Source organism: Plasmodium gaboni, chromosome 7, assembly GCF_001602025.1.
Source record: "Plasmodium gaboni strain SY75 chromosome 7, whole genome shotgun sequence".
Taxonomy (NCBI): Eukaryota; Apicomplexa; class Aconoidasida; order Haemosporida; family Plasmodiidae; genus Plasmodium; species Plasmodium gaboni.
Window position 1 is genome coordinate 1,052,841 of NC_031487.1, and position 12,769 is coordinate 1,065,609.

Below are 12,769 nucleotides of genomic sequence, written 5' to 3' on the forward strand. Positions count from 1 at the left end.
ATTATCATCATCATTATTATCACCATTTTTATTTGTATACTCTTTTGAAATGGGTATATGTTTTTCTTCCGTTTGTAAACATATACTTGAATTATATATTTTTTTATTAAAAGATTTATATTCACATATAACTGGTCTCAAATAATCATTACTGTAATATAATCTCTGCATACATATTTTGTCTTTATTATTTTTATTTGGATTAAAGATATCATAACTAAAGGTTCCATCGGAAATTTCATTCCTTTCATTTTTATTAAAATAATTGACATTGTTGTATATAGGTTTATTGTCAGACATAATATATTTATTATAAAAATAAATATGTTTTCCTTTTTTTATATGGCCATCATCATCATTAATATTATTATCACTATAATAATTATATTTATTATTATTACCATTATAATTATTATTCTCGTAGTTTTGTTTATAATTATTAACTACGTCACATTCATTCATATCATTATTATTAGTACTACCCTTTTTCGAATTATAATGTTCCAAGTTTATTCTTTTATTCAGAATAAAATTTTTACAATTTTTTCTACATAGGGTTGTTTTTTCATTACTTAAAATATTTTTTACTTTCATTGATGATTTGCTATAAGAATTAAAAGGTTTAATTATGAAAGAACTATTGATCGGCTCACCATAATTAGATATATAACTTTTAAGATTTTCCATAGATTTTTTTTTTTTTTTTTTATCCAATAAATAGAATTGATCTATATTATAAAATTTATTAGTAGTATTTAATTTATTATTTATGCTGGAATTATTTATATAATCACACTCATAATTTTCTATACAACTATTGTTATATTTATATAATGTTGAATTTATATTATTTTTATAATTATGTGTAATTATATTATTATTTTCATGGAAATATTTTTTATCTTTTTCATTATTATCTAATATATTACATAATTTTTCATCGTAATTACATAAATTATTTATTCTATTAGAAGATATTTGTTTCTTATCAGATAATTGATTAATTTTATTGAGATTAATAATTGTATTTTGTTGGGGTGTTTTCATTTTATTAAAATTTATATTACTTTGAAGTAATTTAATGTAATTTTGTGTGTTATTATTTTCTATATCATTATTTGGTGTATCACTATTGGTTGTACTATCATTTAATATTATATTTTCAGATTTTCCATTAAATTTAAATGAACTACTTGGAGTCAACTTTTTATTTAATAAATTATTATCTGTAGAAGAACCTTTTAAACTATTATAGCAAGTATTTTCATTTCCTTCAAAATTTTCTTCTCTTAATTTATATATTTGTGTAGCACTTCTCCCCATTTGTTATATATAAATGTAAATGTTTATTTTAATGATTATTTTAATGTTTTTTTTTTTTTTTTTTTAATGTTTATTTTTAGGTTTATATTTATTTTTATATTTATTTTTATATTTATTTTTATATTTATTTTTATATTTATTTTTATATTTATATTTATGTTTATATATATGTTTATGTTATATTTTTAATTTTTTTATTTTTTTTTTTTTTAATATGTGTCTATATTATGTATAAAAATTAACAAACTTTTTGCTTTATCAAAAAAGAAAATAAGAGAATATTAAACTTCAATTGAAGCAATAGAATTGAATAAACAAATTGTTATTAAAAAAAAAAAAAAAATTGGACAAATGAATTAGCAGAATTTGTTAATTTTTATTTAATTTGAGACATTATTTTCAAATACAAAAAGAATTTTTATATACAAAAAAATAAAATAAAATAAAATACATAGTTGTAAAAGAGCAGTGAATGGAAAAATACAGAAAAAATGGATTAAATAAACTGAAAAATAGGGAATATATACAAAGAAATCGATAATTGTTTATATTCAAATAGATAATATATTACATACAAATAGATATCATATGTATACAAATTAATAACATAAACATATTAATAAATAACACAAATATATTAATAAATAACATAAACATAATAATAAATAACATAAACATACAAATGAATAAAATATATACATAGTTCAATAATATATTACATACATACATACATACAAATGAATGAATGAATGAAATGTGTACATGAATATTATAAAATTATATTTCATATATCTTAATATATTTTTATATGTTAATATTTTTCTTTACACATTCAAAATATTTCATCAAATCTTTACAATTGTAATTATTATTTATTTATTTATTTATTTTATTCTGTTTTATATTTTTAACAAATGTAATTTTTTTGGAAAATTCTAATTGATCGAATTTTTTTTTCTTTCTGTGTAAAAATAAATTTAAAAAAAATAAATATACGAATAATAAAATAATAAAAATAAAATATATATATATATATATACATACATACATACATTTATATAATTTTGTAAATTCTTTGTAAATTATTCCTTTATATTTAATTTATTAAACAAAAATATGATTATATATTATGTGTTTCCCATTTTATATAATGTGAATTAATAAATATGCAAATGTAATACGTATATATACATATATAAAATATATATATTATATGTATGTATATATATAAAGCTGTGTAAAAATTCAATTTTATTCTTTCTTTAACAAAAAAATTAAAGAAAAAATCAAAATAAATAAAAAAAAAAAACTTAAAACAAATCATTACAAATCAAAATGATAAAAAAAATGAACAAATTTTAAAAACTTAAGTATTAAACAAAAGTCAATTCTGAAATGGAAAAAAAAAAAAAAAAAAAAAAAAAACAAAACAAAAGAAATTTTTTTCTTTTTTATAATATTAACACAAATATATAAAATGTACATATATATATTATATATATATATATTATATTGTCAATATGTATATATATACATATATAATATATTTATTTGAATAAATAATAAAATTTTTGTTCATTTTGTTTTAATTTTTTGTTTAAAAATTAAAAAAAAAAATTATGAATGTGTAAAAATTCAAATTTCACATATGGAATAAAGTTATAAATAAAGTTGTTTATTTATCAAATATTTTAAATCAAATATTTTTATATTTAAAAATATATGTTATTAAATAATAAATATAATATATATATATATATATATATATATATATATAATTTATTAATAAAAATATATGTACGTAATTATTATGATAAAAAAAAAAAGGAAAAAGAAAAGAAATATACGAATACATATTAAAATGATAACTTCAATAATTTAATATGTTATGTTTAAAATATTCATTATTTATATTTATAATTTCTGCATATGCAATGAATATAATAGAATATATATTAATAATAACTGTTCTAATAATAACAATATATACATTTGAAGTTTAATAAAATAAGTACATGACATATTTTTTATTACATATTACTTAGACAAATATATATATATATATATATATTTATTTATTTATTTTATATATTGTTTAAAATTAAATAATGACAAGAAAACGGCTGTTGTCATAAAAAAAAAATTATATCATTTAAAAATATATTCCGTATCTCTCAGCATATATAATAACAAAATCATATATTTTTTATAAGAATTAATATATCCATTTTGATGATGTATATCTATTTTATTATTATGTCTAATTTATCTATTTTTTTTTTTTTTTTTTTTTAAATAGAACAAAATATTCATGTATATACAATTATTATTTATCAGTAATATCATTTATATATACCTATATGCATCATAATATTTTTTCATATTTTATAACTTATAAAAAGAAATCAGAAAAAAAAAATTCACCTATAATGAAATTACACAATTTTGATAATGATATATAAAAATTGATACAATATATAAATAAATATATGTATATATATATATATATATATATATATATATATGTTCTATTTTATGCCAAATGATTATTAATTTTTTTTTACTATATATTGTAATTAATACTGATAATTTTAAAATAAATATAATACGTTCAAATATGAATAAATATTATAAGACGAGAAAAAGATAATAAATAAAGATATATATTTATATTCACTTTTAATTAAATAAATATACTGATTCTATTACTTATGTTTTAATTATTATTAAAATAAAATATTAATTCAAAGATATTACATTATTATATATATATAGAACAATATTTCTCAATTTTTTATTTGCATAACATACCTTGGGATTTTATAGTATTAATAATGCTTATATACAAACTTGAAATTCTTAAAATAATATATCTTAATATGTATATATATATAACAACATTATTTTTTTTTGATAAAGTTTTAAAAAAAAAAAAAACATATAAAATCATTGTCCCTTTGTATATGCAAATTACAAACCCTTAAGCCTTTGTATATTTTTATATCTACAATTTAAAAAATTAAAAAAATTTTACCATTGATGCTATACATATAATTTTAAATACCATTATATAGAAAAAAAATTAAATTTGAACATGTATTTAATACATAAAATAATAATAATTTGAATAAATTATTATATGATTAATGAAAAAAACAAAAAAAAAAAAGTTATATAATATATATATAATTTAATAAATTAAGAAATCTATATTTTTTAATTTTTTTTTTTTTTTTTAATAATAAATATACTGCAGTATATAATATAATTATTAATTTAAATATATATAAAAAATATATAAATGTTAATTTAATTATTTAGATTAAAAGATTTCAAAAATCTTATTAAGCGGGCATGGTCTAGTGGCTATGACGCCTGCCTTACACGCAGGAGATCCCGAGTTCGATCCTCGGTGCCCGTATTTTTATACTTTATTTTTAAATATTTAATGAAAAACAGATTTTATATAAATCTTCTTATAAATATAGAAAAAAAGTTAATATACAATATAATAAATTTAAATTTTTTTTTTTCGTTTTTTTGGAAAAAAAAAACAAAAGGATTATAATTATAATTAAATTTAATTAAAAAAATATATGTTAAATTTATGATATCTTAAACCATGTGATAATATATATTATATATTTACAAATATATTTTTTCGTATATGAATCATCAATAATTTATGTTTAAAAATGTTAGTTAAATATTTTAAAAATATGAATAAAACATATTAATAAACTTTATGGAATGTTAAAATAACGTGATAATATATATATAATTAAATGATTATTTTTTTCATAAATGTATTAGATTATTTTTTTAAAAGATGAAATAAGAAAAAGATATATTTATTTATATATAAGAATTATATTTATAATTTTAATAAATTATCAATTTAAAGAATAAAAAAAAAATTAATTTTTTTGTTAAATTAATATATATATATATATATATTTTTTTTTTTTTTTTTTCTTATATATCATATTTTTAATATATATAATAAAATTTTACATATTATGTAAATATTATTATTATATATAAATATATTATATTGTATTTTTTTTTCATGTAAATTTTTTATTTAAAATGAATTGAAACTTTATTTTTTAATACAATTTTCCTATTTTTTTAAATTTTGAGTAATATTATTTTTTATATTTTATTAGCCACCTGGGAGGATCGAACTCCCGACCTTTGGTTTACAAGACCAACGCACTACCACTGTGCTAAGGTGGCAACACTTAAAATTTAATTTCACTGGTTAATATATATTTATATATATGAATTTTTTTTTTTTTTTTCTCCTTATTTGATATTTATATATATTATTTTTTTCTCTCCTAAAAAAAATTAATTTTTTTTTTCCTTTTTTTATTATATTTATACATTTTTGAAAATTTTCAATTATATAATTTTTTATTTAAAATCAGAAAATCTGTGTAATTATATGAAAATTAAAATATATTTCATAAACGTATGAAATTAAAAAATAATATATATATATATATATATTTATTTATTTATTTATTAATATTTATATATGATTTAATATATTATTGAGAAATATAATTATATTTATATATAATTAAAAAGTATTTCCTTTTTTTTTTTTTTTTTTTTTCTTTTATTTTAATCAATGGAATTAAAAATATGTTACTATTATTGTCATGTTACAAAAAATCTTATGTTAATATAAAACATTATATATTTATTTCACCTTAATTTTATATTATTTATATCAAAATAATTGTAGAACGGATAGAATATTCATAGTTGTTCAAATATATTTAGAAGTATTTCTTAATATGTTTAATATAATCAAAATGGAATTGCATATAATTTATTTAAAATTAAAAAAAAAATATTCATATGTAAACGTTAAATGTTAAAAATATATTATATGAATGTAAATAATGTATTGATTTTATTTTTTTTTTTTTAATATTTATTTTGTTAGATAAAACCAGAATATAATATGTATAAAATATAATAATTAATTTGTATGCAAAAACAAGTACTTTTTTATATATAATTAATAAAGTATATTATTTCTTTTTTGTCCATTATATTTTTGATAAGAATAATTATTTATATATAATATTATAATTAAAATATACCTTTGATTAAGAAGTAAAAATTATTAAAAAATATAAAAAGTACATAAGATATATATAAATATATATATAATAATTATTATTATTGTGATAGTTGGATCCTTCATTTTTTAAAGTTTATTTGTTACAGTTTTTAAGTACATAATTTATGTAGGATTTATTTATATATTCTAGGATTTATTCATAAATAAAATCGTAGTACTTATTTATAAAAATGGGACAATTATATAGAAATATAATATTCTTATAAAATTAGAAATTATTTATTTATTTTATCAATTTATTATTATTTTTATTTTTTTTTTTTTTTAATTTAAATATATTTTTCTATAGAATTTATAATTAAAATATAAATCTCATTTATTTTCATTTATAGTTAAAAAAAAAAAAAAAAAAAAAAAAATTGATATTTTATTATTATTATTATTATATATATAAAAAATTGATATTTTATTATTATTATTATTATATATATATTTTATTATTATTATTATTATATATATATATATAACATAATATTATTATATATATATAATTCCAATAAATTCGGAGATATGATAAAAAAAAAAATAATATGAACAAACTGTTTTTTATATATATGGTTTAAAGTACTTACAACGTACTTATGAAAATATCGTATAATTCAACTAGTGCATAAATAAATATATATTTAATTTATATTTTTTATACATGTTAAAAAAAATAAATTGTACGACTACATATATATTAATTATTTATTATTATAATATAAATATATATATAATATTATAAGAATACTTTTTTTCTATTATTTAAAAAAGAGAACTACATGTAAATAAACAATAAATTATTTGAAATATAGAAAAATTAATAGGAAACGATAAAAAAAAAAAAAAAAAAAAAATTATGACCATTATATAAAAATATAGATTATAAATATTTTATATAATATATATTTATTAAAAAGAATAATAAATTTTATAATATATTTATCTATATATTATGTATGTATAATGTTTTTTTAAAATAATTATAATTTTTGAAAATAATTAAAAAGTATATTATTATAATTTCTTGTTATAAATATTTATTTATGAACAAATTATAAAAATTTTTTTGTATATAAAAAAAAAAATAGTAATAGAATTTTATTTTTCTTAAATATTTTGAGAATATATGTATTTTATATATATATATATATATATATATATATATGTTATTTATATATTTATACTTATAAAAATAAAACTTTAAAAAAAATATTATTTGTTTTATTGGATATATAAATAATATTGTATTTTTATTTTAATATATATATTTTTTAATTTTACTAAATTTTTTTTAAAATGGTTCATTTTACAAAGATTTTAGCCGTTACCTGTTTTGCTGCTACTTTTCAAGGTTCAAATAATGTAAGTTTATAATAAAACCTATTATAAAAAATGAAAAAAAAAAAAAAAAAAAAAAAAAAAAAGGAAAAGAAGCGTGCATATATATATATATATATATATATATATATAATATAATATAATATAATATATAGATATTTTAATTTACTTTTTTGTTATATTTATATTTATATAATTTTGTAATTTATTTAGGGAGTTCTTTCCAAGAGTTATAATATGAATAACAAGAATGTGAATAATGTAGGATTCCGAAATAACAGAATTTTGGCTAGTAATGAAAACCACCAAGAGCCAGGAACCAGCGGTACAACATCGGCTGCTCATGGTAATACTGGTAGTGTTCCTGACATTGATAATTTTATAAATCAAACAACATCTGCATGTGGTAATTTGGGTAGTTTGTTGGCACCATTACTTAAGGGTATTAAGACTAATTTATTTGCAAAATATGTAAATGATGATGGTACAGCTAAACAAAATATTCATACCGAACATAATTTAACAGATATCGTTAAAGGTGTTATGCATGATATTAAGCCACAAATGGAAGCATTAAAAGAAGGTATAAAGAAAAATATTGAAGAAGGAGGTGAAGAAGGTATTATGAAAGATTGTGATGCTTTAAAAGATGGATTTAAGAATATTATGAAAAGCTTTGGAGGTGAGTTTTCTAACAATGTACAAGGTGCAACAGGAATACCTGGTAAATTATTCAAAGGATTTTTAAATGAAGAGGAAACTAATGTTACAGAAAATACAAATATAAAAGATGAAATAAAATCGTTATTAGAAGATGACAATACAGATGATGATGATGACGATGAAGATGAACATCAAGAAACCCCTGATAAGAATAATAAGAATCCTGGAACGTCTACATTCAGAGGGAAAAAATAAATATTATAACTAATATGGGAAATATCACATATATATATATATATATATATATATATATATATATATATATATGTTTATTCATATTTATTGTTTTGTAGTATTTTTGAAAGCGATGTTTTTTATTTCTTTTTTTTTTTTTATAAGAATTAATAATTTTATATTTTCCTAATGTTTTTTTAAGAGATTCACGTTGTACATTATTATATATACATATATTTTTTTACATAATATGTATGAAAAATTGTTAATCTATTTTTTGTTTTGATATTATTATATATATTTATTTTTTCTTAATGATAATTAATAATTAACATTTTTATAATACATAACTAATTAGTTATATAATAATTGAAAAATGTGCTTTTAAAGAAATTATACTTATAGAATATTTTATATCTTAAAAAAAAAAAGGAAAAGAAATATATTAAATTAAAAGGATAAAATGAATTCATATTATTTAAAATGAATTCATATTATTTAAAAAAGTTAAATAATAAGATAAAATAAATTTTTAATATATACACCTATATATATATATATATATATATATATATGTAGAAATATTTAATTTTCCACACTTTTCTATTTTTAATTAGAACATATGTTTATTCATATTTTTTTTTATGAAGGAAAATATTTACTTTATTTAAAATATTTATCATCCTTGTTATATATTAACATTAGCTTGTAAATACTATGTTTGAAAGGAAAATAATAAATTAAAAAAATATATATAAATAAAAATATATATATATATATATATTTTATATATACTATGATTATCATTTATAAAGATGTTATTTGAATATGAATAATTAAACAACATAAAAATTTTATAATATTTGATAGATGCATATATGTATATTACTTATTATATATAAAATTTTTAAGTTAATTTTTTTGTACCTTAATCTTAATTTTCCGGGAGAATTATGTACTTTTATATAGTATTTAACACTTTGTGTTAACCATAAATTTTTTTTTTTTTTAAATATATAGATTAATATAAAACTATTGTTCATATATATATAATGTGGTATATTAAAACTATTGTTTGTTGTAAAATAAAATAAATAAATAATTTGAAAAAATAAATAAGAAATTATAATAATATATTTTCAAAAATATATATATTTTTTTAGGTTTTATTAGTAATTATTATATATATATTATATTTTTTATATATATACTTTATATATTCACATATATTATATTATATATATATTTTTATATATATAGTATATATATAAATATAAATGAATTCATGCAGTTAAACGTAGAAATATACACTATATATATATATATATATATACATATTCTATATAATTAAATTATGTTACGGTTAATTGATATACATAATTTACAAATAGTTTCTATGTAAATTATATTTATTTTATTTCTCCATATAATTAATTTATTTCCTTCATAAAAAGAAAAATAAATATATTATTATTTTATTGGAAAAAAATGCTAGTATATAAATATATATATTTATATAAATTTAAATGATATATGAAAATTTTCCTATATTTTTTTTTTAAGTACATGTACCTTAATGTTTTTTTTATAAATAAAATAATGTACTATAGATTATATATGATTATAATTATTCTTAATTTACTTTTTTTATATTAATTTACATCATATATAAAATGGGATCTATTATTAAAATGTATAATTTTAAAATAAAAAAATTTATATTTTTTTAATTATGTATTTTTTTTTTTTTTTTTATTTATATTAATAAAAATAGAATTTTTATATGGAACATATTTATGTATTTTTTTTTTTTTTTTTTTTTTTAAATTATCATTCTCTTGTTTTTATGTACTTTTTTCCTTTTCTTTTTTTTTTTTGGGATCCACTGTTTCTTCTTATTATTTTATGAACGCATTTATATATTTTAATATATTTTTATAATTCATTATTATTAGTTTATTTTTTTGTTTATAAATTTAAAGTAGTACTACTATTTTAAAATAAATATTTTTTTTTTTTTTTTTTTTTTTTTTTTTGTAGAAAGAAAAATATATAAAAAAAATAATTAAATGAATAAATGTAATATTAGGTTTTAAATAATTATATATATTCATATATATGTTTATTTATTTATTTATTTATTTATTTCCTATTTATTTTTAATATAGTTTTGTATAATTTTTAAATTTAAACGTTATAAAATATTATATATATATTATTATTATTATTATTATATATTATGAAAAAAGAGGAAAAAAAAAAATTGAAAAAAAGGATATAGTTATAGAATACACGTATTCTGTTATTTTAAAAAATAGATAGTTGTATATATATATATATATATATATATATATATGTGTATTAATATATTGTTTTATATATTATATATATTTATATATATATATTACAAATTATATGTTGTTATTTTAATTTACATGTATCTATATATCATATTTTTTGTCGTATAAAAATAGAATATTGTATTTTACAATAAATGTTATTTTTATATTAGTTCTATTATATAAGAATATGTAAAATCTTCATAAAAATGAAAGTATATTAAATGATTTGATAATATTTTTATTGTTTTAGATTACTATAACTGATTTTTTCTTATTTTTTTCTTATTTTTTTTGTATTTATTTTTTAATATTTTGATGTTAATATTACATTTCTTTTTTTATTTTTTTAGTTGAAGAAGTAATTATAATATTTGAAAAAAAAAAAAAAAATATCACATATGTTAAAAATTAGAATATTACATATTATTATAATTTATAAATATATACATATGTCTATTTATATATATATATATATATTTATATAATAAATATATGTGAACCTAAAAAATATATCCCATGAATATATTTTTTGCATAAATTGTTTTATGTGAATTATAAAATTTGTTTTTTTTTTTTTTATTTTTATTTTTGTTTTTTTGTAAGTTATATAAAATGTTATATAATAGATCAAGTATCATAAAACGTAATGAGAATAATAAATATATGTCCAAACGTTATTATGCAATTATGTATCATAAAATGATATCTGGGGAATATAATATAAAAAAAAAAAGTAGAATGTTCTATTACATTCTTATAAAAATATTATTTATTAGTTTTTTCATATGTATATTGAACATATCGAGCCATGTAAGTTAAACAATTTTTCTTTTTTGATAATTATATGATAAAATGTATCAAATTGGATGCAATATTTATTATATATTATATATTACATTATTTTTATTTTGTAGGATACGTACTGTAAGGAGGTCAATAAGAAAGATAATATAAAAGGGTTATTTAGTATAAGATCAATCAGATTATTATCTGAACGTAAACAAAGAAATTATGGTAGACCTCAACCTACTGTATATGTTAATAATGGTGAGGAAGAATATTATGATGAAGAATATTCAGAGGAGGATACTTCGACAGATGAATTTGCTGAAGGTGAATATTATGATGATGAAGTAAATGAAGAAGGAAATTCTTATGAAGAATATTATGAGGAAGAAGGTGAAAATTATAATAAGGCTTTAGAAAAATATAATGGTTATACATCAAAAAGTGGAGGTGTGTCATCAATGTTAAAATCTGTTATAAGTGGTTTTACTGAAACATGTAACGATGTAAAAGAAGCAGTGAAACCTAATATAAATACTTTAAAAGATACCCTATCAAGTGGTATAACAAATATTGATAAACATGTTGTGGGTAATGTTTCTAATATAATAAATAAAATAACAAAAGATTATGAGGATGATAGTGAAGAATATGATCCGTATGATGAATATAATGAATATGATCTATATGATGAAAATTTGAATGAAGAAATGTCTGATGAAATGGAATATGAAGAGAACCATAATTTTCCTCCTAGTCGTTCTAATCTTATGAAAAGAGCATCAAATAACATGCAAAAAGTTCCAAGTAACATAAATGTTAATACTGTAAATAAAGAAAATAAGTCTTCAAATACTGGAAATAAATTTGTAGGAGAATTTAAAAGTAATTCTGATGGTGGTATGAATAACAGGGTAAATAATTCAAATAAAGCATC

General features: G+C 15.2%; 3 protein-coding genes and 2 non-coding genes across 6 annotated transcripts in view; 3 read left to right on the forward strand and 2 right to left on the reverse strand.

Moving 5' to 3' along the window:
- PGSY75_0730500 (hypothetical protein) overlaps positions 1-1,323 on the reverse strand; it is a gene marked incomplete at both ends in the record, with an annotated part of 7,551 nt that extends 6,228 nt beyond the window's left edge. Inside the window, one exon of the mRNA XM_018785141.1 lies at positions 1-1,323. This exon is cut by the window's left edge and continues 6,228 nt beyond it. Coding sequence (XP_018642642.1) covers positions 1-1,323 — 1,323 coding nt within the window.
- A 3,348-nt stretch (positions 1,324-4,671) lies between these two features.
- PGSY75_0730600 lies at positions 4,672-4,744 on the forward strand. The gene has a single exon. It is a non-coding gene; the product is annotated as a tRNA-Val (tRNA).
- Positions 4,745-5,490: 746 nt separating this feature from the next.
- PGSY75_0730700 lies at positions 5,491-5,562 on the reverse strand. Its single transcript has one exon. It is a non-coding gene; the product is annotated as a tRNA-Thr (tRNA).
- A 2,203-nt stretch (positions 5,563-7,765) lies between these two features.
- Positions 7,766-8,725, forward strand: PGSY75_0730800 (putative exported protein; the record flags this gene model as incomplete). 2 transcript variants are annotated; one of them, XM_018785143.1, is made up of 2 exons in its annotated part: positions 7,766-7,835; positions 8,025-8,725. In XM_018785143.1, 2 exons carry the CDS (start codon positions 7,766-7,768, stop codon positions 8,723-8,725), a joined length of 771 nt encoding a protein of 256 aa, XP_018642644.1. The 2 variants fall into 2 exon arrangements, with proteins under 2 accessions (XP_018642644.1, XP_018642643.1); XM_018785142.1 differs by having other exon boundaries at positions 7,766-7,831; positions 8,021-8,725.
- Positions 8,726-11,658: 2,933 nt separating this feature from the next.
- The window catches only part of PGSY75_0730900 (EMP1-trafficking protein), a gene marked incomplete at both ends in the record, with an annotated part of 3,014 nt that continues 1,903 nt past the window's right edge, over positions 11,659-12,769 (forward strand). The window contains 2 exons of the mRNA XM_018785144.1: positions 11,659-11,856; positions 11,961-12,769. The exon at positions 11,961-12,769 is cut by the window's right edge and continues 1,903 nt beyond it. Coding sequence (XP_018642645.1) covers positions 11,659-11,856; positions 11,961-12,769 — 1,007 coding nt within the window. The remainder of the gene's footprint in view (positions 11,857-11,960) is intronic.